At 41.5% G+C, this 27,232-nt stretch overlaps 1 protein-coding gene across 2 annotated transcripts; it reads right to left on the bottom strand.

The window, feature by feature from the left end:
- Positions 1-3,140: 3,140 nt before the first annotated feature.
- Positions 3,141-26,819, bottom strand: SF1 (splicing factor 1). 2 transcript variants are annotated; one of them, XM_075281615.1, is made up of 12 exons: positions 26,692-26,819; positions 23,000-23,125; positions 18,991-19,066; positions 12,161-12,313; positions 11,006-11,095; positions 10,732-10,915; positions 8,865-8,980; positions 7,852-7,959; positions 7,547-7,739; positions 6,095-6,278; positions 5,846-6,016; positions 3,141-4,744 (listed from the first exon to the last, which is right to left on the bottom strand). In XM_075281615.1, the coding sequence occupies exons 1-12, from the start codon at positions 26,693-26,695 to the stop codon at positions 4,416-4,418; spliced, it is 1,734 nt and encodes a 577-aa protein (XP_075137716.1). In that variant the 5' UTR covers positions 26,696-26,819; the 3' UTR covers positions 3,141-4,415. The 2 variants fall into 2 exon arrangements, with proteins under 2 accessions (XP_075137716.1, XP_075137717.1); XM_075281616.1 differs by lacking the exons at positions 18,991-19,066; positions 26,692-26,819 and having other exon boundaries at positions 23,000-23,105.
- Positions 26,820-27,232: the final 413 nt, after the last annotated feature.

The raw sequence follows: 27,232 nt of genomic DNA, 5'->3' as shown, positions 1-27,232 counted from the left end.
TCGATCTGTTGGTTTAGGTGGACGGCCATGTCTTGGTAGGTTTGCAGTTGTAGAAAGCTTTTATTCCCGTTTTATATGATGAAGAGTGCTCCTTGGGATGCTCAAAGCTTGGAATATGTTTTTATAACCTAACCCTGCCTTAAAGGGGTTGTCCCATCACAAGGATCCTATCTATACTGCTTGTTAATGTGGATGTAAGACCTTTCCTAAATACATTGCTTCAGCAAAGCTGCTTTGTTTGTTCACTATCTTCCTTTATTCAATTCTTTGTGGCCACAGCCCTGACTTAGCTGCTCATGAGTCAAGTGATGTATCTGCTGCTCTCAGTGGGGAGGGAGGAGGGGCTAAGTGCAGGGAGCGAGCCTGTGTTTCTAGCTATTCCTGTGTCTACACCACGTGACCTAGCTTCCTGCTATCAGATAGGGGAGAAGAGCTGCTTTCATTTCTTCTGTTCTCCTAGTTAACAGGCTAGCTAATTCAATTGTGTTCATTATGGCAGAGACAGGCAGTCTCTGTATGTAACACAGAATGGAGTTGCTGCTGCCTGTACTTCATAGTCCAATATGGGTGGGCGGAGCTACACATGAATTTGGGGGCGGAGCTAAATGGCAGGTTGCCTGTGAAACCCCGCCCACCAAATGCAAGAAACCAGAAAGAAAGAAGATTTTACAGCAGTGAAGACTGGTGAGTATGCGACGTGGGAATACTCCTTTAAACTTCTCCACAACTTTATCTCTGACCTGTCTAGTGAGTTCCTTGGTCTTCATGATGCATGTTTGTTCAAACTACTGAGGCTACAGAACAGGTGTAGTTATACCTAGACTAAATTACAAACCGTTGGAATCTATTAACTAATTAAGTGACTTATGAAGATAATTGATTGCACTGGATTTTATTTAGGGGTATCGGAGCACAGGGGGTTGAATACTTTCGCACGTCACACTTTTTAGATTTTTGATTAAAATTTTGAAAACCATTTATCGTTTTCCTTCCACTTCACAATTATCTGCTACTTGTGTTGGTCTATCAAAGTCTCAATAAAATACATTTGTTTGACTTTTTCACATTTTCTCACAGCCAAAGCCATTGTATAAATAGCAATTGATAACCACAATTAGTTTTCTAGAAAGGAAATAAAGTCTGCACCAAGAAATTGAGCACAGATTCTGATCTATAATAATGACTTTTTGGAGGAGGGTGGGTTAAAAGCCATCTTTCAGTTCCTTAAAAGCTCCCTCCTTTTCTCCCAGCTCCCACATCTGTACATTTGACCCCTTCACTATCTGTGCAATGTGTAGGACTCAGTAGCCACGCGAGAATTCTTCAATGGTTTTCTGGAGGCGCTAATATGGGCCATGGCATTTGTTGGCATAAGGCAGTATAAGGAGCAAGATCTGGTCAGCCAACACCAAGGGCAGTATGCAGCAAGTCCTAATGACAGGGACACAAGACTGGATTTGAGGGTCTTTCTGGCTCACTTTCTCATGATTTATTTATTTTTTTAAAGGGCTTGTGACATGTATTTTGCTCCCGAGTCAACATTCGTGGCACCCACCAGGAACTGACTTTTGACACCATTAAAAAATGAATATTATTGGAAACTGTGCCAACCGAAATGTCTTATTCATCAGCTATAACACCATGTTTAACCTGATGATCTTTTAAAATCATAGGCTCAACTTTATTGGCATATTTCCTCTGAAGATGCTTCGACAGGTCATCCTAAACAGGGGTCATATTTGATTAATTCCCTACTTCATTTAACTACTTAAGGACCACAATACTGTACACATTTCTCACTAAGAGGCTTAAACCTATGCAAGGTGTCTTGCACCAGAGATCCCTAGCCACCTAGTCTCTGCTGTCAGTTCCCTGCTATATATAATTAAGGGAAAAAAAAAAGCAGTGTCCATAATTGCAGACAGCTCTAATCATGAACTATTAACCCCTTAAATGCTGTGTCAAATGTGGCATTACTTTCAGCCTCCTGTTTGTTTATGGACCAGCTCTTGCACAGGGAGATCCTCAATTGCTATGGCAATCTAGAGCCTCCTGATGTCTCCCAGGCCTATCACTGCTGTATTACTTGGGGTTGGATCACATCAGCGTTTGGATTCCATTTTGGAGGAGTCCGCATGGAGACCCCTTGAACGGAATATAAGCACAATTGCAAGCGCTGGTGTTGTAAAAGCACATGGACCCCATAGACTAAAATGGTTTCAGTGTGCTTGGCACGTGCTGCCTGCACGAATCATGCGGACAGGAAAGTAGATTGGGAACTACTTTCCTGTCCACACGATCCCTTTGGAGATCTGGCGGTAAGCACACGGACCCCATCAAGGTCTATGGGGTCCATGTGCGTTTACAGCACCAGCACTTTGCACTTGTGTTTGGTATGCCGTTCGGGGTAGGGGTCCCCATGCGGACTCCTCCGTAACGGAATTCAAACGCTGATGTGAACGAGGGCTAATAAATAAACCCTACCAAAAAAATAAATTCAAAATCACCAGCCTTTTCCTAGATCACATATAATAAATAAAAACAAAATTAGTTCTGCCTACATCTGAAATTGTCCACACTATTAAAATATAAAATTTTTTTTTTTCCTTTCACTGAACACCGCAGTGGGAAAGCAAACCAATATAGCAAAAATTGTTTTTTGCCTTTTGGCTTGCAAAAATGTATTTAACAAAAAGTGATCAGACATTATCCTAAATGCTACATCTCAGCTTGCAAAAAAGACACCTCACAGTATTGTACACAGAACTATAAAAACGTAACTGGTGTAACAATATGACGATGTAACAGAATTTTAGATTTTTTTTTCCCCAAAATTTTTTAATTGGTTTAAATTTAGCAACAAAGTATATAAATTTAATCTTTCCGTGATGGCAGTGACCAGCATAATACTGTATATGCATTTTTGTCATTTATACTGGACAAAACCAGAAAGAAAACAGGCCATCGCTTCTTTCCCCCAAATTCACCACATTGTGATATTTTTTGCAGCTTCCCATGACACTGTACAAAATAGTAAATGGTGCCATTAGAAAGTACAATTTGTCTCAACAAAAGAAATCTAAGCCATCATGTACCTCTGTGAATGGAACATATATTGTCAGAATAAAAAGCTTTAAGACTCATTCATTAAAAAAGTTTTAATATAAGATAAGCTTTATACAGAGTCAGACAAAAAAAAGCAAGCAAAAGGGTCCAAAATATCAGACCATTCATCTATATGCTACAACCTCTTTCAGGGACATATAGAACTCTGTATCCAATTATAAATCACATCAGTATTGTGAAAGGATGACAGACATACTTCTAGGTACTCTGAACACCAAAGTACACAAGTAAACAATAGCATTAAAGTTATGTAGTCACTAGAGCATTGTGTGTGGTTAAGGACTAAGTATGTCTAGAAAAATTCAAGAAAACTGATGGGAGACCATATTAAAACTTTGGGCAGTGGATGCATCTGAAGATAAGGGCTTTATTCACACAACCGTGTTTGGGACGTATACCGCCGTCCAATCACAGTATTGAGAAATGGAATGCAGTGCGTCATACTGAGCTGTGACGCAATAAGCTCCCAAATGGTCGGATTACTACCATACGGAACTGACATAAAACTGTCAGGTCAGGACAAAACCGCCACGGCCATTCAGGAGCCCAACACTCCACTATGTGGAGGTCCATTTCACACGGAAGAACATGGTTGTGTGAAAAAGCTGTATGTGAAATTTCTATTCCCAGGGTGGGATCAGCTACAAAAGCAGTTTGTACTTCTATCTAAGCTAATATTTGTGACAAACTTTCACATTAAACATCCTAGTCACTACCGCTGAAATCAGAATGTTACATTGATCTGAATGATATGTTGCAAAGATCTCAACGTTGCCATATTATGAACAGCAACAACCCTACATGTTGAAAATTCTTCCAAGAATACATAGAAAACGTCTGAGAATTCTTTAATCTACTACAAGCATTACTGACATACAGAACTTATTGAATTCTGCTGACTTAGACTTCACTTTAAGGACAAAATCTTGTGAGATGACGTTTAGAAATAGATGCCAATCCTCGTTTGCTTTCATAGGATGAAGCAATTGTCCACTGTACACATTTGATATTTAAAGGGGGTTTGCTACAAATATAACCAGATTTAACATTGTAGACAAAATAGTTTTTCAAATATAAATAAAAACTTTCCAATCTTAGTGTTGACAGTCTTGTCGCAATTCGTTGTCAATGGATAGGACCACGAATGCAGAAACTTTGTACGGCCTTGCGCTTATCAGAAACCCAGTTATGAGTTCCTTATGTTTTGTCAACAAATTTAAATATGGCTGTAATCGTGCAAATACCCCTTTAAAGGCAAAGTGCCTTGACACTTTTCAATTAATAAAGATTCAATTTTGAGGAGGGGGTGGTGGAGGGGCTGGAGGCATAGAAAAGGGGGGTATTCCAGGAACACCCATCCCCATCATAGTGACAAAGTTGGAGGGATCTATAGGCGGTGGTGGGGGAGGTGGCGGCGCATAGAGAAGCCCAGAGGTTCCAGGGGGAGGAGGTGGTGGAGGAGGAGGAGCACTGGGAGGCAGCGGCGGTTGAACACCAGGAGGAGGAGGAACAAGTGAGGCACTAGACTGGATAGCACTCGTAGAAGAAGCCGTCGCAGCTCCTTGTTGCTGCTGCCATGGAGGAAGGGAAGCTGACCCAGCGGTGGTGGTTTGAGAGCCTAAAAACAAAACATAAAGGAGAGTACAATTGTAATACCAGGACAAACACAAGGAACAGCAAGTAGAGGTGCCAATCATTTATCTATGTATATACACTTGTTTATTGGTTCATTTTTCAAAGGAAAAAAACCAACATGAAACCCATGAAACCCATCCCAACAATGTATTTAGAAACTTTGCTTCGTGCACTGGAGCAGTCATGTACACCTTGCGCAAATTGTTCCCATAATGTTCGAAACAACACTTGTACAAAAGGTGGTCTTCATATGCTAAAGCATTTCCTTTCAATGGAACTAAGGGGCCTAGACCAGACCCTGAAAAATAAGCTCATCTCATTATCACTACTCCAGACTTTACAGTTGGCAAAACTGCAAAGATCTCTCGGAAATCATCAAACCTAGACATATTTAGACTTCCAGATTTGTCATGCCACAGAACAGGTTTCCACTTCTAGAAAGACCAGTGGTGCTGAGCTTTACACAACGCTCCAATCTATGCTTTCCATTGTGCTCGGAGACGTAAGGCTTGTACGCAGCTCCAATGCCATGAAGCTCCTGATGCACAGATCTGTGCTGATGCCAATGTCAGAGAAGGATTGGAACTCTGCAGTCACTGAGTCAGTGTAATACTGGGGGACTGTTATTCACTATACATACCAGCACTCAGCAACCCTGTAACTTTACATTCTTCCTAAACACTTTTACTTTTCTTAATGATTTACTGTGAAATATCTGGGAGGGAAGCGATTTCACAAATAGACTTGTTGCAATGGCGGCCTTCTACACATTGATGGTGCCACACTGGAATTTGGTCGCACTCTTTAGAATGAGCCATCTTTTCACAAGTGTTCATAAAGGCAGCCTACATGAAAGACCAATCTGCACTGCCTTTATACTACGAAACATAAAATGTCCCGACTGAGTGTGCATGTCCAGTCTTGCCGGCATGTTAACTGGGAATGTAAGTCTGCCATATACATTACTTTGAGAATTATCTGACAGACATCTTCAGTAAATTAATGTATTTGGAAATGTTACTTCATAAACATAGGCTAAATAAAGTGAATGTCTGGTGAGACTACCCCTTTAACCATTACTTACTCTGCTGCCAAGGAAGGGGAGCTCCAGGTTGGGGGGGTGCACCTGTAGTCTGTTGTTGCTGCCATGGGGGCAAACTGGGTGCAGATGGTGGAGGAGGTGGTGGTGCAGGACCACTAGGGGGTGGTGGGGGTGGAGGAGGCATCAGACCCATAGGGTGAGAGTGCAAGAGACCTGGAGGAAAAGGAAAATTAAATGAGCTGGGAACAAGATTTAGGTGAAGTTCATTCACGTACTAGTCCAAGTTCTTACCCATAGGATGAGGACCGGGTGGATGTGCTCCTGGATGAGGCTGCATCCAGTGAGGGTGTGGTCCTGCAGGATTAGGCTGTAGAGGAGGACCATTTCCTGCACCACCCATTGGGTGAGGGAAGGAATGGGGGGCACCATGAAGAGATGGGAATGGGCGATCTGTTGCCATCCAGGGCGGCCGATTCTGAAAAGTGAATAGAAGATCAATCAATCTATTGGAAACTGTTTCATGTTGTAGAAAAAAAAAAATTGAAGGAGTTAAGGTTTCTTCATGTTTTCTACAACAAAACATTGCAACACTGTTTTATTTAAATGGACGGGGGGGGGGGCTAATCTCTGTTCACAAAGATTAGCTAGTGATGTGACTGTTAATACAATTTAATGCTAAGGATTTTTGGGGACCAGGCAGTCAGACCTGATACTAATTTGCTAGGAAAAGTGGTCTCTGGAAATGATTAAAGTAAACCAATGAGGTGTGGAAGACTAGTTTATATTGACATGACGTTTATAACGACATGTAAGAAGAAATTGTATATAATTACTATGTCTTCCGGAAAAACAGGGACCAAGCACAAAAAAAGGAACCCGCATGGAGACAACTTTAAAGTTTTTTGCTACCATCCACATGAAAAAAAATACTTATAATCTTTCTGTTACAAAAGACATTAGTACTTATGACACAAGGACAGTGCTGTGTATAACACCATAGTGAAGTGCTGGTCTGCTGTAGAGGGACCATGTGACCTGCCCCATATGACTGCCATAGGACCTCAGCTTAGTGCAATTACACTTCATAGTATAAACGTATTAGGAAGTCAAATTTGTCCTAATTTCAAGATGTCTGTCACAGTTCTCCGTGAAGGGAATGTCACCAGGACAGATCCATTCTACACAGAACACGTTCCTTATGTAAAGGCCAGGATGTGCAGCAACTGCCGAGCAGAAGAACGGTGTAACCATGTAATAACGTCTGAGCAACCAGACATGAATTCATAAGCTCCTATAGACTTCTGAGAACTGTAAGTTATACAGGGAAGACCAAATACATACCCCCCCCCCCCCCCCCCCCCCACACACACACTGCCAGATATGGACACTGGAGTCAGAAGCAGATAGCTCTGTACACTGTAGCGGCCATGCCACACTATTACAATTCAGCTACCATTTCCTTGAATGAGAGTTGAGTTATAATATTGCAGCATGGCCACTGCATTGCACAGAGCAGTTTCCTTCCAGCTCTGTACACTACAGATGATAGTAGTTGCTTAGTGGCAGTGCAGGGAGGCAGATCCCAACAATGTGATAGAAATTAAAGGGTTTTGTCATGAATGGCGTATAGATAGGATTTCTATTGGCCATGACTCATGTGAATATGTAATATTTCTACCTTCTCTAAATATTCCATGGGGTAAATTGCCTGCCATACAGTTCATGTTGCTAATGTTTACGTACCACAGGTGGCTGGCTTGCAGTTATACCAGTTGGTCTAGGTGATCCTTGAATAGGAGTATGTGTTGGAGCAGTTGAAGCCCCTATAGAAGAAGGTACTGGTGCTTCTCCAAGTTCTGCCATAAGGGAAAGGTATTCTTTATCCATTCTTGCCTTATCTTGTGCTGACTGAGGCTCTCCAGGCCGGACTGGGACACTATTTTTAAAAAAATAAAAAATATAAAAGTGAACATTAAATATTAAGTAACCTTATAGTACTTAACTTCACTGACAAGTAAAATTGATCAATTTACACTAAAAATATTCACCTTGTAAATTTGCAGTCAGAAGCAATATGTCCAGCCCCTCCACATTTTGTACAAAGTGTGGTATTGGTGATGCTTCTAGTTTCTGTATTTTGCCAGGGTCGCAGAATCCTAAAAATAAAAATACATAATATAGAAAAATGTTTGGAAGAGAAATCTGAGAAGATGAGACTAAAAAGGAATGTATCACCAATTGTTTTAGTTATTAAAGGGGTTGTCCCATAAGGATCCTATCTATACTGCTAGTTTATGTGGATTTAAGACTTTTCCTAAATACATTGCTTTATCAAAACTGCTTTGTTTGGCCGCTATCTTAATTCATTCACTTCATTATTGACACTGCGTTTCTATGGCCCTTGGGATTATCTGCTCATTTCCCAAGTGACATAGCTGCCTGCTCTGGGAAATTTAATTTGGCTGTATGGGCTGAGATAGGGAGTCCGGTACCTCTGTATGTAATGCAAGCTGACTCAAATCCAGCTCTGCTACATCAGTTTCCACATCAGCTTTATACTGTGGGAATGCATTTACAACCAATCCCTTATTACTGACTGCAAACATAGCAGATCAAGTGAAACACCCCCCTCCAATGTGCCGAGAAATCCAGGAAGTGAAGAGAGCACAGAGCCCTGCAGGCTGCAGAACAAGAGTTATGGGAATATCCCTTTAATAGAGTGAAATTTTATTTTCTTATCTATTTTTTGATTGCAGCACGTCATTCTATTTTCTGTACATGACTATGGAGCCTGCCACCTTGCCGGAGACTTCCTTTGCCTTGCTAACTGCATTTAATGCCTTGCTTGACTGCACAGTGATGGCCATTATTAGCAAGTGTAAGTCTGCTATTAGGCTTTAATGGACTGAGCGAAAATTGCAAGATTTTTTTTTTTTTTTGCTATAGATAAGACAGTACTTTCTTTAAATATAGACAGACAAGCAAAATTAAATAAAATAAAAATGCTTTAAAAAATTCTCACTTTTTTCTGGGGACACATTCTCTTTAAAGAAAAACAAACCTGTTATCGTCTTCGCGCAATGTGCCATTTAGTCGTGCTAGCTCTCTCAGTTGCATTTTGCGGAGATCATTCTGATCTTCTGGCGTCTCGATTCCCTGTTTCAGAATATTACGAATCTAGAAAGGAAAACAGCAACAAACAATTAGCACTGAGGAATTAAGTCTGCGTACTTGAATAAATAAAGAACTTTATATACGTGAAATATATTATCCATAAGATAAAGGCATTTCTTGTTCTTTAATAAGGCCATTTGCGCAGACAACAGCACACCTGTCAATTAAGCTAGTGTAAGGTGTCTCGACGACAGGTTGGGTGTAATTCGGTCCATTTTTTACCTCCCTTGCTTTGAAGATGCAGAATACTTTTTAGTGAATGAATATAAATGTACAACAACCCATACACAAAGTACGTCCTCATTTGTATTGTCATTGTCTAGCAGTACAAATTAACTTGCCATGTCACCATGCTAGAATCCTGCTTACTAGTCACGTGACCACATTCTACATAACAACTAACCTATGGTACTGTTGTACTGACATCTAGTGGCCATAAAGTGCATGGCCAGATTCTGGATCAAATGAGAAACTCAGCAATGCAATTTATAGTAAAGAGGATTTTGCTGTTCGCAGAGCAGAAACTTAAGGGGGATGGAAGAATTGTGTTTCCCCCCATTCAGTATAAAAAAACAAACATATTGGGATTATGTAATAGTTTTGGGTTCGGCTGACCCTGCATTTTCTGGTATTCAGCTGAATGTGAAATTTTGGGGTTTGCAACTTACAAACTATTATTTTATTCTGGGTCTCAGAGTATAGCTAGCAGAGGCTCAAGGGAGGAGAGAGAACATAAGAGTCTAGCAAACTGAGCTGACATTAGAGGGAGGCACTAGTGAAGAGCCAGCAGCCTGCTTTCTCTAGAGGTTTGAGCCAGCAGGAAATTGTAATAGGGGGAGGGGGCGATTAAATAGGACCTTTCATTTCCTTGGGCACATGAAGTTTTATATACCGCTAGAATTCAGCACACTGGCGGCTTTCCCGTTCTGTGTCCTGGGGCTGGAGATATCGGTGCAGTTACCAACCTCTGCCCACTGTCAGAAAGGCGTTCTTGATAGTCTAGATGGGCTGTGAGGAACGACCGCCCCACCCCACAACAGTATTTGTCCGTAGCCATATGCTGTCAGAGAGGGGCGTGCGTTCCTTACTGACGATGCTAAGTTGTTAGGAGCGCCCCCCTTCTCGGCTGTACTTGTCACTAGACTAGTACTGGGGGGCATTCCTCACAGCTTAGCGTCATCCCTGGGCAGTAAGGAACGCACGCGCCCCTCTGACAGTACCGGACTAAAGACTAATACTGTCGACGACTGGGGACGACTGTCAGGCACGCTATTGTGACAGTGGGCAGAAATGGGCGCACCGATATCTCCAGCCCTGGGGCACATAACGGGAAAGCTGACAGTGCACTGTTGCATGTGCTCGAAGACATGAAAGGTTCTCTTTAATTGTACAAGTTCAAAAGAGACCAGGGCACCTTTCTTGGAAGGAAAATTACTACAGGTTATTGGTATTTTGCTTACTCATAAATCACCGACATATCCCACAGCACTTTTACAGATCACTGACTGTCCCAAGCAGACCTCACATCCTAACTACCCTATCAGGATGTCTTTGGAGGTGTGGGAAGAAACCAAAAGAAACACAAAACATGGGCCCAACAATAAATACAGTTATGACTAAACAGTTATTGTCATATGAAAAGGCTATATGGTTTTCCTGATATCTAGTCAATAACAAGTAAACACCCAAATAACATTTTAGTCACATAAGTGTGGCTTTTATATAAAAAAAAAAAATATGTAAGTAACATTTACCTGATCTACTGCTTTCTTGACATTCTCCATTGTATTAGCAGTCACCAAGGCATGAAGTGGCTCATCTTCCCCTGGAAGCATCTGCCCATCCTTGCGTCCCACTTTGCCCTCTTTCACTGAACCTTTGCCACGGATCATTATCTTGGCATTACACTCCTTTTCAATGTTTTTCAGGGTATTACCTCTGAAATTAGCAAAACAGGCAATGAATCAAAAAAATGAGACCATAAATAAAAAAAAAAAAAACCTCAAAAAAAAAAAAAAAGCGTCATACCTTGGACCGATAAGTAGACCAACAAAGTTAATTTCAGGGTATTCATCCTGTGGGATCATGACCTTGTCACTTACACGAGTAGCGGGTGGTCTGGAAAATAAAGTTTGATAACATTAAAACAGACATTCTAAAAAGCAGAACAAAATTATGCCAGAGCAATAATATAATGAAGAATCTGAGAGGCAAATACTATCCAAAAGTACTTGAATTTATCTGGCACAGATTACAGCTGTTTCACACTAGCGTTAGACACCATCCCCCATTCTGCTTAAAATATGCGGAGAGAAAGGTACTGCTTACTGCGGGAAACCCCGAGGAACACATTATAATTAGAGATGAGCGAACAGTAAAATGTTCGAGGTTCGATATTCGTTTCGAGTAGCCCCTCAATATTCGACTACTCGAATCGAATATCGAACCCTATTATAGTCTATGGGGGGAAAATGCTCGTTTCAGGGGTAGGCAACGTTTGATGAAATTATACTTACCAAGTTGACGAGTGAGGGTCGGGCTGGATCCTCCGAGAAGTCTTCTCCGTGCAGCGTCCCCGCGGCGTCTTCATTCGCTCTGAAAGGCATCGGGCCTGGGAATAGCCAACTGCGCATGCCCGCACTACAAGCGGACATGCGCAGGCGGCTCTGCCCAGGCCCGATGCCTAGCACAGTGAATGAAAAGCTGGAAGACGCCGCGGGGAAGCTGCACGGAGAAGACTTCTAAAGGTAGGAGAAGAACCAGCGTTGATTGGCTGACTGTATAGCATTCGGACAATCAATGCTGGTTCTGCATCGAACTTTTACATTCGAACAGCGAGTGGTACTCGATCGAGTACGAGTATTTCCAATACCGTAGTATTCAATCGAATACCTACTCGATCGAATACTACTCGCTCATCTCTAATTATAATCTGTTTCCAGTAACTGCTTTAAAGCGGATAGGTTTTCTACTTTTTGGGTCATAAAGTGGATCCAAAGAACACAAACCCGAACGCTAGTGTGAACCTAGTGCTACATATTTCCTAAAAGTTGAGCACAACCCAGGGCATGGTTTAATATATAACATATAGACAGACATATATAAACATAGCAAAAAAATATGTACAACGGTGTCTCAATGTTAAATAAATGCAAATGTAGTCTAACAAGCTAATGTACGTACTTATAATCTGCTGGGGGTTTGAAGTCTGGATTCAGACCAACCATCTCTGTAATAAGGTTGTGCCGCTCCTCTTCCAGCTTTTTACGTGTCCTGAACTCTCGTGTGTTAAGACGTTTCCCTTCGCTATTATAGATGGGTTCAGGAGATGGTGACCTGGATGGAGGCAGAATATACAGGATCAAAAGAGGGTAATAAAACAAAATATTGAAAAGGTAAAACACAATTCTTTAACACACCGCATACAATAAAATACAGGTTCAGTATTCCTTTTTGGTTGCAATATTTATTACATTGCTACTCGGTGAACAAGAGTTGTTAACTGTGCCACGAACCTCCACCTTTACGTCTGTGGCACTCCACATCTTCAGATTAAGATAGGTCATCAGTTTTGATCTGCAGGGGACCATCTCTGCAGACTCCTCCACGCTCATTTTCCATTTCCCCAGGCATTGTTAACATGCTAGTCTCCGCATAGCTCATTCACTTGTATTTATGGCTGTGGGTACTACAGTGGTGTCTCCTTCAAGTCTATGGGACACCTCTGTAACCACATGGCTAGTGTATGTAAACAATACCGAGAGCTATGAGCCCAGAGAAACTGCTCTTCTGCAATGGCCATGTGTTTCAGATCCCTGCAAACTGATGGTCTATCTTAATGACTGGCCATCAGTTTTATAAAGTTGGAAAAAAATAAAAAATCTTATTACACTAATTTATATTTTATAAATATAAACTAGTGATAGAAAACGTGACTAGATCTTAAACCTAAGGATTTTTCATATATTACAGGACATTTTATGTGTTGTTAAACTTTATGGACAGCTTTAAGCAACCAAACATAATCAGGTCCATGGCTGCAGAACATTGACATATACTGCTATCTTCCTGGAATAATAGTCAGATACAGAACTATTACTGTAATCTCTGCCTCCCATTAGCACTAAGTTATAGCGTAGCTTGGCATGCTGTTTGCACATGTGCACGTCGAGAGGTCCAGTTTAAAAAGTGGGTAGAAACATTCGGAAAGGTAAGGAAACTGGTAGACATCTTCATAAGGTCTTACCGTTTCCATTACACTTCTATCATTTTATTAAGACTGAAAGATTTTTTTTTTCCATGGAAAAGATATAGGTAGCTGATCCCATGGCACCTGCTAGACTCACATATGTTCAGACAGTGATACGCAGGAAAGGGGTAAAAAGAATGCTTGGGCAAAAGGAGAAAAAAAAAATGTCACTGTATTGACTAGAGAGAAAGTCAGCAGGTTAAATCTGTAAATATGGTTAAATATTCAGCCGAAAATGCAAATAATTTGAGGGCTGCTTTGAAAAAACAAAAACCATTAGAGTCATTATTCATATCTGCTCACAAACCTTTTTAAGTTGGGCGCAATGTTTTAGAACCTGTTTAAAAAGTGCAAAGGCTGTTAACCATTAAGACAAGAGGTCACTTCTCTAATACCTGCTTTTTAGCCAAACCAATTGAGAGTGAAGTAGGTGCTGAGAGAACAGGGTAGGTTAAGGTGGTATAACAGAAACCAGCTATATATGGAATATTTGCCCTATAGATTGTCCATCTAATACAAGTGACAGTGAAAGGAAAAGGTTGCCGGAGACATTGCAAAGAAATTGGGGTATAGAGGAGAAAAAAAATAAAAGAAAAATGGTTACTGGTTAAGATCTCAAATCCATTAAGACTGGCACCGACCTAGCACAATACCTGGACAGTGCTCAAATGATGTCAAGGTATTAGGTAAATGAAATCTTCAATAAATCCTCGAGTCTTGGGGCTAATAACCATACAAGACAATCTAAGGCGATCCCAAAATATCCAAACGTTTCAGCAGGTTCTGTTTATACTGGAGCACATGTGGTGATCTGGGAAATGACCTCGGGCAGAACTCATCTCATACAAGCAACATGAGCTAGCTGTAGCCCCTAAATGAGAAGGCCTTTCCATGAAGGCAGGTTCCCTATTCGTTACAATCTAATGAAGGAAACAACTGCAAAACTCATCCTATGGAAACGTTATTATCTGAATATAAATGACAGATGTTCATGTACTAGTCTACAATGACGTCTTAACCTGTAGATGAAAGAACAAACTAATACGGCAAGATAAGGTATCCGGCCTTTTCCTACTTAAGGGTAAGTTCACATGATGTAACGTGCAGCGTGATCTGGCACGTATACGGCATGTCAGAGCTTGCGCGCCGTAAAATCACGGCCGCAAAATAACGCGGCGTATATGATCCTAACTCCCATTGAAATGAATGGGAGCTTTTACGGCGCGCAAACTCTCACACGCCGTATACGTGCCAGATCACGCTGCACGTTACATAATGTGGCCTTACCCTAAGGCTGAGGCCCCACGTGGCATCTTGGATGAAGTGGAAAAAACGCCACATATTACATTACTTGAAAAGTGAATGGGATTCTGGCTAATCCCAGCCACACATTGCAGGAAAAAAAAAACTGCAGACGAAATGCTGCAATTTCAATAACTTATGTTTTAGTAAATTGCAGCATGTCAATTATACCTACGGAAATGTGATGGATTTCCTCTACGGTCTTTTCTGCAGCGCTTTTTGGCTGTGGCTTGCTACGTGGGGCCTTAGCCTCAAGGGGTTTTGCAGAGGTCAAAAATGTACAACTATCTCAGACAGTCATTAAAATACAAAGAAAAAGAAGGAACACATTGATCCCCTTAAATTTCTCCAGGTTCCCCACTTCGTGCAACAGCAGGGGATTGATGAGGTGCGTTGCTTCTGTTATGCCAATCTGAGGAGTTTCTATATCATTTTTAACTTCTGGAAAACCACTTTATGGCTAAGGCCCTACATTGTGGAAAAGCTGTTCTTTTGTTGTAGATTTTGCTGTGTTTTTTTTGAGCCTAAGCCAAGAATGGATTCAGCAAATGGGAGAAGTATAAGAGCTTCTGATATACCTTCCATTACTTCTGTAACTGCCCCTAAGCTTGGCTCAAGAAAACAGCGTAATCTGCACACAAAAAAAAAAAAGAAAAAAAAAAAGAAGCTTTTCGGCAATATTGAGTCTCAGCCTAAAGTTTCACTATAGGCAAAACTGATATTGTTATATCTGGAGAAGAGGCTGAGAGGGAGCAGATGACAGATCCTTAAAGGACACCCACTCAGATCTTGTACAAAGCATAACAGTGGACAGATTTGGCCCGTGGTGCGTTAAAGTTGGACTCGATCATCCAAAGTTATTTCTGCCTTATAAAAGAGTTGAATGGTATAAATTAGAGATGAGCGAGTACTGTTCGGGTCAGCCGATCCGAACAGCACGCTCGCATAGAAATGAATGGACGTAGCCGGCATGTGGGGGGTTAAGCGGCCGGCCGCCGTCAAAGCGGAAGTACCAGGTGCATCCATTCATTTCTATGGAGCGTGCTGTTCGGATCGGCTGATCCAAACAGTACTCTCATCTCTAGTATAAATCAAAACTGCTAAGTAACAAGAAAGCAACAAGTAAAATGTTTCTATAAGTCCAGGCAACTATTTGTAAAGATATAAATTGTCAAACCCAAATTTTAGGCATAAATAGTTCAGTTAGTGGAATTGGCTTGCTCTCCAGACACAAATGTAAGTGTATGCTCTGTATATGTTGAGAATCCGTGTCTGAGAAACCTAACTGATCCAATTTACTTTTCTTGTCTTTTAACTAGATAAAAACAGAGTTAAAAGTCAATAGAAATGAGGAGTTATTGAGACAAGGATTGCAGGCAGATATGATAGGAGATATCCAAGACCCAACTTCTCCTTAGAATAGATATCACCAGTCCCTGCACTTTTTGTGCATAGCGTGTAGTTTTGTAAGCGGACTGCTCTGTACACTGTGCAGCAACCAACCTATGCATTTGGGTCTCAGCTGTAAGTGTGGCCTGGCTATGGCACAATGTACAAAGCCATGTGTGGCTGGCTCCATAAAGCAATATCAGTCCTCATATGCCCTGCACTGGTAGATGGTGCATAAATGACCATAAATCTGACTGGGCCTACCCTGCTATGCACCACAACCACTTTAAGAAAATTTTGTGACTTTGGAAATTGGAGCACAAGACATCTGGCCTTGAGCAGAGACTACTGCGCATGCCCGGCAGCAACAAGAAAATGGCTGCTTAGACAGTAAGCTATGTAAGCGGCCATTTTCTTGTGGCTGCCGGGCGTGCGCAGTTGGCTCTGCCTTAGGCCCAATGCCACAGCCAACTGCAATGTCTAGAAGACTGAAACCCAGGACGGAAGAAGACACAGGGAGAGGCTGAAGAAGATGGAGGCGGCGCTGGAGATTTCTCTTGAAGCATTGGGGACACCCCCAGAGCTGTTTGAGTGTTGGGTCCGCCCCCAGTGCTGCAAGAGAACTCATTTGCATATAGGCAAAAACCGGGATTTCTACCGAACAGCGGCGCGGAGAAGTCATCTAAAGGTATCATTCCCAAGCCATTAGTGTGCAGGCCAGAGCAGACCAGGGGTGCCATTCTGAGCTCTGACACTGACTATCTCCGATTGAAGCTCTGAATCGCGCCCCCTGCCTGACACTGCCCTTCTGACACTACAGTGCTTAAAGCGTAACTAAAATTTCGGAAACCATTTGACTTTCTGTTATTTGTGTCATTAATAATAGAGTATATTACAAATTTTAAGAAATTTTGGACTCTTTCTGTGAAATCCTGCATTTATGCACCCTTTCCCTGGCCTCTGTATTTAGAGCAGTTTCTGCTTCTCGCTGAATGTTGCTGTATATGGAGTAAGGGGCTGTGCAAAATGTGGAAAAAATGAGGGGAGGGGGTCACTTTTGACAGGTCTTGGAAATGATAAAATCTGATTTCATATGAAATAGGAGATTCTCTTCTTTCACATGACACTAGTGCCATCTATATTTCCAGAGAGATCAATGGTTGAAAACAGTCAGGATAAGGATATTTATATGCAACTGTATAATATATATGGGATAAAAATCTCTGTCCTCCTGTGTTTTCAAGCATAATAACAAAAAGCACCAGCATTCAAATATTGATGCACTCAAAATGTATTATATCTATACAAATGATGAAACATCTCTCTCAGTCAGTCATCAGATAGAAGGAGGAATGGAGTAGCAAGTGTACAGTTAATATAGAAAATATGGTAGGCCTTTCCAACATTGTCTCCACATATGCTAGTCCATTCCTCCTTATACCCAATGATGCAGATGAATGAAAATTTTCATAATTTGTATGGATACAATAAATTTGGAGTTTTACAGCATCAATATTTGAGTGCCAGAGCTATTTGTTATTAAGATAATATGGATGTGAGCACCATAACTGGATACGAGTGTCACATCATTAAAGCGGTTGTCCCAGAACAAGGATCCTATCTATACTGCTTGTTAATGTGGATGTAAGACTTTTCCTAAATACACTGCTTCAGCAAAACTGCTTTGTTTCTCCACTATCTTAATTTATTCACTTCATTGTTGACACTGTGTTTCTATGGCCCTTGGGATTATCTGCTCAAATGTCAAGTTATGTAGCTGCCTGCTCTCAGGGGGGAGGGAGGAGGGGCTAAGTGCATGGGAGCGAGCCTGTGTCTGTAGCTGTTCCTGTGACCTAGCTTCCTGCTCTCAGATAAGGGAGGGGGGAAATAAGTGCTGCTTTCTTATAAAAAAAAAAAAAAAAAAAACAGTCTAAATCCTAGTGGGCTAAAGGACCTGGTCCCTCTGCTTACTAGGATTTAGCTTTCTTTTATAGAGCAGGCTAAAAGCTAGTGGGCAGAAGGACCTGGTCCGTTAGCTCACTAGGAATTAGCCGACTCTATATAGAACAAGCTAAATCCAAGTGTTATAGGACCTTTGATGACATCACAGGCCCTTCAGTCATCCCATAGGATCACACTATGTGGTGCGCGGAGCTACACGTTAATTTGGGGGCAGCACTAAACTGGAGGTAGTCGGACAGTATGGCTTTGCATATGAAACCCCGTCCACCAATTGACGTTGAAAACCAGGAAGAAAGAAGTCTTTGCAGCAGCGAAGACTGGTGAGCGAGTGCCATGGGAATACCCCTTTAATGTCGATTGTGTTTTCAATCAGTAAAAGCTCTGAAAATAATATAGTAGTGCAACCTTCGTGTCATATAAAACCATAAGACAACAAAAGCCAGCTTGTACGTTTTATAATGTCTGAGATATTACTGTTTGAGTTGACCCTATTCTTTACATTTTACACTTTGAATGGAAGCAATGCATACGTGCAATCAATGCCCCATTTACCCTGGGATGTATGGGATCCCATTCTTGTAACTGTTGTGGGCCTAGTGGTTGAACCCCCCACCAATTACATAACTATCATGTATCTTGTGGGTGGGCAATAAGCTCAATCTTAGTAAAAACACATTAAAATGTCCCACCATGGCCCATATTCAAAGATATATTCCAATGAAATACGCAACTTTTACATTATTACAAAGTGAAAATTCCAGCCCACTTATTAAAAAAAAATTGAACAATAACCCAGAAAAATCATAACATGCAGAGTTAACGTTCAGGCCAAAATAAGTCCAAAACAGGGAGCCTATAGTGACAGACTAAAGACTGCAAGACATCGAGAGACACATTCATGTCATTGTGACCAGGCCAAGAATCCAATAGGTTAGTAAACGGTTGCATGTTTGGAGAGCGCAAGAAAATTCCACTAAGTGACAACCTAAATCCCTGCTTAATGCCATAGTAGACAAGATATACACAATATACAGATTACTATATAAACAAGCCCAAGAGAAGATGAAACTGTTACTGTCAGGTGACAAGCGAGTGGAGGGGGTATCCCAACCTGTCTTCTGGGTTAGGGGGTATTCCCAGGTCTCCCGTGCGAAGCTTGCGAGTCAGATCCTCAATTTGTAGTTGAACTGAAAGAAAGCAGGTTAGAAAACAAAAAAGGAACGGGAGAAAATTGTTACAAACCCAAAAAGGAGAAAAATCAAACCCATAACATTTCGATTCAATACAAGTTATGACCGGAAGAGAATGTGTTAAAAGTTGACAAAACTCAAACATGGCTGTCAATAGGTTAGGGTTATTTTACCATCAACAGAAAATTCTGAAAGGAACTTTTTTTTTTTCTTTTTAACCCAGTAAATTAGGATTCGGTTAGTTATACCCCAGAAATAGGGGCTGTGCAAAGCACTGGAATTTACATCATACAACAAGTTCCATCATAAAGGACTATGTAAAATAACATCTCAAGATAATCATTAAACTATGCAGTCAATCCCCGACAAATAGGCAGTCACACAATTTAATTAAAACTTAAGAAATTGCTAACTTGTGATATAAAAAATTCATATTAGAATATCAACACCAGAAATAGTAATCATGTATCAGCAGGTATCAGTAAACTCTGGACACCTGACATACGCTAGAGGACTTCTAGTTTTTTTAACATCCACTCAACACGTGGGACACCTCCTGCATCTATTTTATTTTTTTAAATGTAGATTGTGAGCCCCACATAGAGCTCACAATGTACATTTTTCCCTATCAGTATGTCTTTGCAATATGGAATGGAAATCCATGCAAACACGGGGAGAACATACAAACTCCTTGCAGATGGTTTTTGCCCTTGGTGGGATTTGAACACCAGGACTCCAGTGCTCTAAGGCTGCAGTGCTAACCACTGAGCCACGTGTGGCCCCTCTACCTCCTGCATCTATAAATTGCTGATGTCTCCTTTTAAGGAGCGCACCTCGTCCTCCACTCTCCAAAGAGTTCTGGGGGGGGGGGGGGGGGGGGGGAACAGAAAATCTGTTAAGGCTGAGTCCCCATGTTGCAGAAACGCAGCTTTTGCTGCAGTTTTTAGAGTTAAAAAGGAATGGAAAATATCTAGAAAGTTATTATACTTCTACCTACTGCGCGATCCACTCCTGGCTCCAAAAACAAAAAAAAAAAAAAGGCTGCATTTCCACAATGTGGGGTCTCAGCCTAAAAGTCATCAGCAGAATTTTTTTTTTTTTTTTTTTTTTTTTTTTTTTTTTTTTAAGGGGGACCGAACCACAGGCAGAATGAAACCCTAACAGGCTCCCTCATTAAAAGCCAAAATTAAAAGAAGTAAAAACAAACCACCACCTATATATTTTACTAGCTGGTACCCGCGACTTCGTCTGCGGTGATTGTAGAAGTGGGTATATACAGGCGTGGGTAAGGTTTTCGTACTGTGTATAAGGTATGGGATATGAAATGTAAGTTTGTATCTTGTTTTTTCTGTAATTCAGAGAATACGTGAGACTTTTGTGTTGAAGTTACTTTGTATTTGAGCTGCTATACGGTGTTGTGAGAAACTTTACATAGTGACTTTGGGACAGAAGTATTTGAAGTTAACCCTTTCCCGCCGATGGCATTTTTTGATTTTCGTTTTTGACTCCCCTCCTTCTACACCCCATAACTTTTTTATTTCTCCACTCCCAGAGCCATATGAGGTCTTAATTTTTCCTGGGACAAATTTTTCTTCATGATGCCACCATTAATTATTCTATATAATGTACTGGGAAGCAGGGAAAAAATTCAGAATGGGGTGGATTTGAAGAAAAAATGCATTACTGCAACTTTCTTACGGGCTTTGGTTTTATAGCGTTCACTGTGCAACCAAAATGACATGTCCCCTATATTCTGTGTTTCGTTACGATTCCGGGGATACCAAATTTATATAGTTTTATTTACATTTTGACCCCTTAAAAAAAATCCAAAACTGTGTTAATTATTTTTTGAAAAGTTGCCATATTCCGACGGCCGTAACTTTTTTATACGTGCGTGTACGGGGATGTATAGGGCGTCTTTTTTTGCGGGATCGGGTGTACTTTGTATTTCTACCATTTTCGGGAAATGTTATTGCTTTGATCACTTTTTATTCAAATTTTTATCAGAATCAAAACAGTGAAAAAATGGCAGTTTGGCACTTTTGACCATTTTTCCTGCTACGGCGTTTACCGAACAGGAAAAATATTTGTGTAGCTTTGTAGAGCGGGCGATTTCGGACACAGGGATACCTAACATGTATGTGTTTCACAGTTTTTAACTACTTTTATATGTGTTCTAGGGAAAGGGGGGGGGGGGATTTGAATTTTTCATCCTTTTTATTATTTTTTTTTTTTTTACTTTTTTTAAACTTTTTTTTTTTGCATTTATTAGACCACCTAGGGGTATTGACATGGGTGGGCAGTGTCGCGGATTGTCAGAGCGGTGGGGGTCGGCAAACATGGCTGCTCCGGAGCGTTAAAGAGAGCCTCCTGGAGTATCGTTAAGGTGAGGGGCAAAGTGGTAAAGTATATGTATATGAGATTGTGTGGGGTTAGGGGCAAGGCTGTAGAGGGTAATATGAATTTTGGGGCTTGCTATGGTCCAAAGTGTGTGAGATTGCAGAGATGGTGGTGTGAGTTTGGGTTTTGTGGGGGTCCTGGCACAAACGTATGTGCGCTATTGTGATGAAAAGTAGCCTATTGTTTAATCGGGTGTATTAACTATGTTTGTGGAAAATTTCAGCCAAATCGGTGGAACGGTTTTTCCGTGATTGAGGAACAAACATCCGAACATGCAAACATCCAAACACACAAACTTTCACATTTATAATATTAATAGGATTGTGATGTTACAAAGAAAACAGCTTAAAAAAAAAAAAAAAAAAAAAAAAAAAAAACAAGAAAAAACACACAGGAAAGGGGGAGCAGTTACTGGACAGCGGTACCCACCTTGACTTGTCTGACCAAACTCGTCCAATATGTGTATAGTGGAGAGAAATCTGTCAATACAGACAAGTCAAGTAGGAAGACACCAGAGCGAGGCAGCCCAATGTCCCTTCTCCCTTTTTTTCTGCCTAGTCTTTAAGGCTGCGTTCACACAGGGATTTCATGCGTCATATTCTGTTGCGGCTGCTGCGATGAGATACCGGTGCAGTGCACGTCATCCTGTCGTGGCTTTCCGCTCCAGATTAGGCCCAAATGAATAGGCCTAGTCCAGAGGGTGCTTTCGTGAGGAGGACACCGAAGCTGATTCAGCCGCAGAATCTGCCTGAAGAAAGGACAGCTCATTTCTTTTATAGTACGCTAGCGGTCTATATAGACCCCCATTATGAAGGGCGGGGTGTATGTGCAGTTTTAGAGATTGGTGCAGGGTCCCACCTCGGGCCCTGGACCAAAAGGACATTTAGAACACATTCGGTGGATATGCAATAAATGTCTACCATGGAACAACCCCTTCTATACAATATTTCACTTGCAGCAGGAGGGTGAGATGTATACATGGCCAGTCCTCCCAGCGGTAATCGCTGAATGAATCTATTTAAGGCACAAAGTTGTCATAGAAGGTGGTTTCCCCTGCACAGGGCACTCACGCTGGAAAGCTCAGTACTATCACCTAGTGCACAGTGGCCTATTTGTGTGAATGCTTCACGCATAGTACATGATATACAAGGCAGTCAATCCTTTATGCTGTGTTTAAATTAAAAAATAAAATCAATGCAGCTGTGGGTTTCTATTGGAGCAATAGATGACAACTATATTCTGGTGCTGGATTCTACATAAATAACACTTGCACTCATGTTATTATCACCAACTACAACACTAAGAAAATAAGCTTCTGTGCTGTCAAAGGCTAAAGACATTACAAAAACCAAACCATTTTAAGACAACGTAAAATGTTTGGTCACTAAAACGAAATTCTCTGTGAATACAATTAACTTTAGGAGAATGTCTGTAAATTAATTCTAACAAATTCCAAAGGTAATGTAATAATAAAAAATTGAAAATAAACGCATTTAAAAACCAAAAGGGAAAAAGGAAACATGACATTACCTATATATGCTCTCTCCTGCTCACGACTGAGCCCTGGAGGAATAACTGTTGGCATCCCAGGAATAATCGTCTTTTGGTCCGGGGTTTCATCATTCCAGCGACTGCGTTTTCGCTTCCGGGAAAATTCTAAGAAAACAGAAACAGGTTTTAGGGTTTTTTTCCCCTTAAACGTATTGTAACCAAAGTACACAACAGCATATTGTTACGGTAACAGGACGACTGACAGTCAAACTAATCTGCAAAACTTAGCATGGGGAAGGAAATACATTTTCATAACGGATGACTATGTTCCTGTTATTAGGTTATATTCAGACAAACCGCATGTGGTTTTATTGTAATTTGATACGATCCGATGCAGTAATTGTTATGATGTGCTTAAAGAGGACCTCAGAGATATTACGGTATGTACAGATTCAGAGCACTGTCAGCTTTCCGATATCTCTCTACTGTCAGAAAGGCAGCCCTTACAGCTCACTCGATTTGGGGCCGTGCTCCCACATCATCAATGGGCTGAGCAATGCTCCCTCGGGCAGTATTCTTCCATAGCCTTATACTGTCAGAGGCGCCATTCCTCACAGTACAGGGATTATAAAAAATTTAAAAACAAAAAACAAAAACCATCAATCAAGTATCACCAAGACCTCTATTTCCTACGGCTCCTTTCCTCTGTATATAGGTTCCCTGATTGACATCACTAGTGACATCCAGTTTGCAGACAATCACGGCCCTCAGTGGGACCTCTTTACAAACCATGTGACCTCTCCTGCTGCTAGAGATGAAGGCCTGGGGTTTAAATAAAACTGCACACTGTACTCTGAGGTTGTGCAAGACTGTAAAAGCATTCCTATGCATTGAAATAAGTCTTGTGTATGTTAATACAGGATTCCCCCCCCATGTGCACCAACCTTGCCAACAGATGTCCGCACCTAAAATATGGTGCTGGTTCTCCACTGTGTAAAACAGCAGAGCAACCACCATAACCACTGTTTTACAAAGCCGAGAATCAGTGATCAGTGTGCATCTGAGTCCCCTAACCTACCCTCTGTGCAACACTTTACATTCAGATACTGGTACAGCTCCTGCACAGCAAAATTAAGGGAGCCATCCGGTGTTTATAGCAACCAGGAGCCTTGTCAAGGCTCCTAGGCTTGTCATAGGAAAATAACTATTGAGGCTTGCATGCAGTAGGCCTCAATACATATACAGCAACTCTGCAGGTGTAAGGTACAAGTAATCATCTCATGTTCAAGCATGTGCAGCAAAAAAATCCAGACTACATACATAAAAAAGCATGAAAAGTTACAGGTGTCAGAATGACAATTTTTTTCTTTCAAGGTTTTGTATTTCTATAACATTATTAAAACATTATACAGATTTGTTATCTCTATGATCACGACAACCCAAAGACTATAAGGAACTTCATTTTCAGTGTTTAGTGAATTGCTGCAAAATCAAAACCGTAAATTTGCGATTTATTCACAGAAGACCGTGTAATAGTAATGGTTTCCATGCTTATTGTGCCTATATAAGTTATTTTCATTACTGCAAACCTCATACTGCTCAATGGCTAAAAATACTCCATTAAAATGATAGAAGGGGTATTATTACAGAAAAAATAAAATAACATTTTTGTGAGACCTCTGCTACCACGCTATTCCAATTTACAATGTACCAATTCTGTAAAGTGCATATTCCCATGGCTCCCGTTACGCTGTGGTGGCCATAAGCCTTATAGCTAGCTGATGCAAAATAATAATAATACATTTTATTTATATAGCGCCAACATATTCCGCAGCGCTGTACAATTTGTGCAAAACAAGTATTAACAGTGAAAGAGACTTTGGTCAAGTTCTCCACGAAAAGACAAGAATACATTTCTGGCAGACATACCCGACAGCAGCTTATCTCCTGGAAATACCACGGATTGGGCAAGTTGAATTCACACAGGCATAATTTTTTGGGACAACTCCATAGACATTAGTCAACTGTTCCCACCGAAAACCACAGGTGTAGCCACACTCATAATGTGAATGGACACCTCTATGTACTTGCCAACAGCTAGACCAGGATCAGCAACCTGAGGAACCTGTGCTGAAGAGAACACTTCAGTCATAACTACCTGGCACAGGGTTCACTCAGCCGTGTTACTCAATGAAAGGGGAAATCAGGAGGTGTGACATTACTTCTGGGCCAGTCAGGAGGAAAAGCCATCAGCCAAACAACTGAGCCAAGGAACACGGCCTATTCTAAAGAAGCCCACACTCATTAGGCCAGGCTTCCAACTCCAACAGAAGTCCTGATAGGAACCTCCTTACAGAGTGCTTCAAAGATCACAAATTCTGCACTTCATCTGTCAAAATTACTCAACATGGCAGACAACAGATGAATCCCATTTATGGGGACAGTCATTAAATGGATCTGTCTTTACAATTAAGCCAGTCTTTTTGTTCCTATGACAGACGTTCCTATCGTATGGAAAAAAAGAAATGGTGGTCATGCATGTGCAGCCACCGCACTTAGGAGTGTCCATGAACAATAGACCAGCACCAGAAGAAGCTGCTGATTTTGGTCAACCATCTGTGTATGGGGTAATCTCAGAGGTGAGGCCACATGTACATGATCCATAGCTGAATATGGATGACACCCCTGAGCCTTCTCACATCCATTAATTTACTTCTGTGAGACAAGAATAGGATCTGCCCTGACTTTTTGGGTGGGCTCACATCCCCATACAAGGACAGGTGATAATACATGAGTGTGTATAGGGGCCTATAGAATAGGTCAGCATAGAAGCTGTGTTTGCACATAAAACTAAGGGAGTGTTTTAATTCATTATTCTGGGTCATTTGAAGACTCACTGACTATAAAGGCATCTGCCAGGTATCCATTACTAACGCTCTTACATCGCTGAATGAAGATAGACTAATGTAGATATGATCGCAGCCATAGCAGAGCACAACACGCTACCGTGGTGTGAACCTAGCCTAAGACGGAAATAAGAATCAGGGACGTCACCTTCTCCATAGGCTTCCTGTGTACACACAATGTTAGCACATATAACCAGATAGATATGCTGTGTATAAAGGTGAAGGACAACTCCACAACTCCCAGTAGGGCTTTTGCACCTCAGAAGTCTGGTCAGGCTATTAATACTAGAGGGAAGCTACAACATGAGCACAGGACACAGCACAGCAAGATCTTATCCAGAACAAAGACAATATAGTCAAGGACGCAGCAAAGCCGTATCTAGTACATGATGCACATAACCGAGATCACAGTGTGCACAGGGACTGACCCGAAGCGTTTATTATATACGTGAGAGCAGGAGGTGGTGTCAGGCTGGAGAGATGCGCATTGAGTCTATGGACAAGGTTAGGCCGCAGCGGGGCCACTGCTTTCTGCCATATACATAGATGTGTGTATATATACTGTATGTTCTCTATGCAGCCTAGAAACGTTACCTACCGGTAAAATACATAAAACGGTTTTCCTCATAGGCTTTCACTATATATGTAACAATAGAGCGCAGACTCCCGGACACGTGTGAATGTATGACCGCCGCACACAATAGCGCTGTTATACGCCAGAGCGGGGCCGACCTCTAATAAGACTATTCCCACTACAGGAGACAACAATAGCCGCACGTATCTATGCAGCCGTAAAGAAAGCGTCGTGCGCACTAGGCCTCTTACCCATATCGTGGCCACGTCCACTCACAACCCTTCACAGATCTGCTCTCATCCAAGACGACTGCGCGCTTACGTTACCATCTGGACGCTTTATAAGCTCGGTTACCCCTCCCACTAAAGAAAGCCTACTGCGTTTATTGGTTCCCTGTGATGTCCTGTGATTGGCTGGCGCAATCTAGTTGACCCCTATACAAAGGATGTGACGTACAAAGCGCGTGCAGCGGCGGAAGAAGTTGTGAATGATAGGACAGTGCCTGTGCCAATCAAATGCGCGCCGTGGCCGTAGTTATTTTGCGCTGTTCTTGTGATTGTGAAGACTCAGATGTGAGAAGGGGCGTGGCAGCCCTAGCGTCCTTGACCTATCATAGCCTGCGACACGCCTCTTGGGAATGGCGCGCTGGCTTCCTATTAGCCCCTCGCAGTCCCTCGCTGCGCTCCTCTTTGCTTGCATACATGTGTTTCTGTGGACTGCCTATCGCCGCCATTTTGCGGAGTCCTTTTTGCGTCTCTAGAAGTGATAATGTGGGAAAATGGCGGAAAATAG

The sequence above is a fragment of the Leptodactylus fuscus genome, chromosome 7 (genome assembly GCF_031893055.1).
Source record: "Leptodactylus fuscus isolate aLepFus1 chromosome 7, aLepFus1.hap2, whole genome shotgun sequence".
NCBI classification, from domain to species: Eukaryota; Metazoa; Chordata; class Amphibia; order Anura; family Leptodactylidae; genus Leptodactylus; species Leptodactylus fuscus.
The sequence above is the reverse complement of the archived record's forward strand: the minus strand, read 5'-3'. Positions and strand labels throughout refer to the sequence as shown.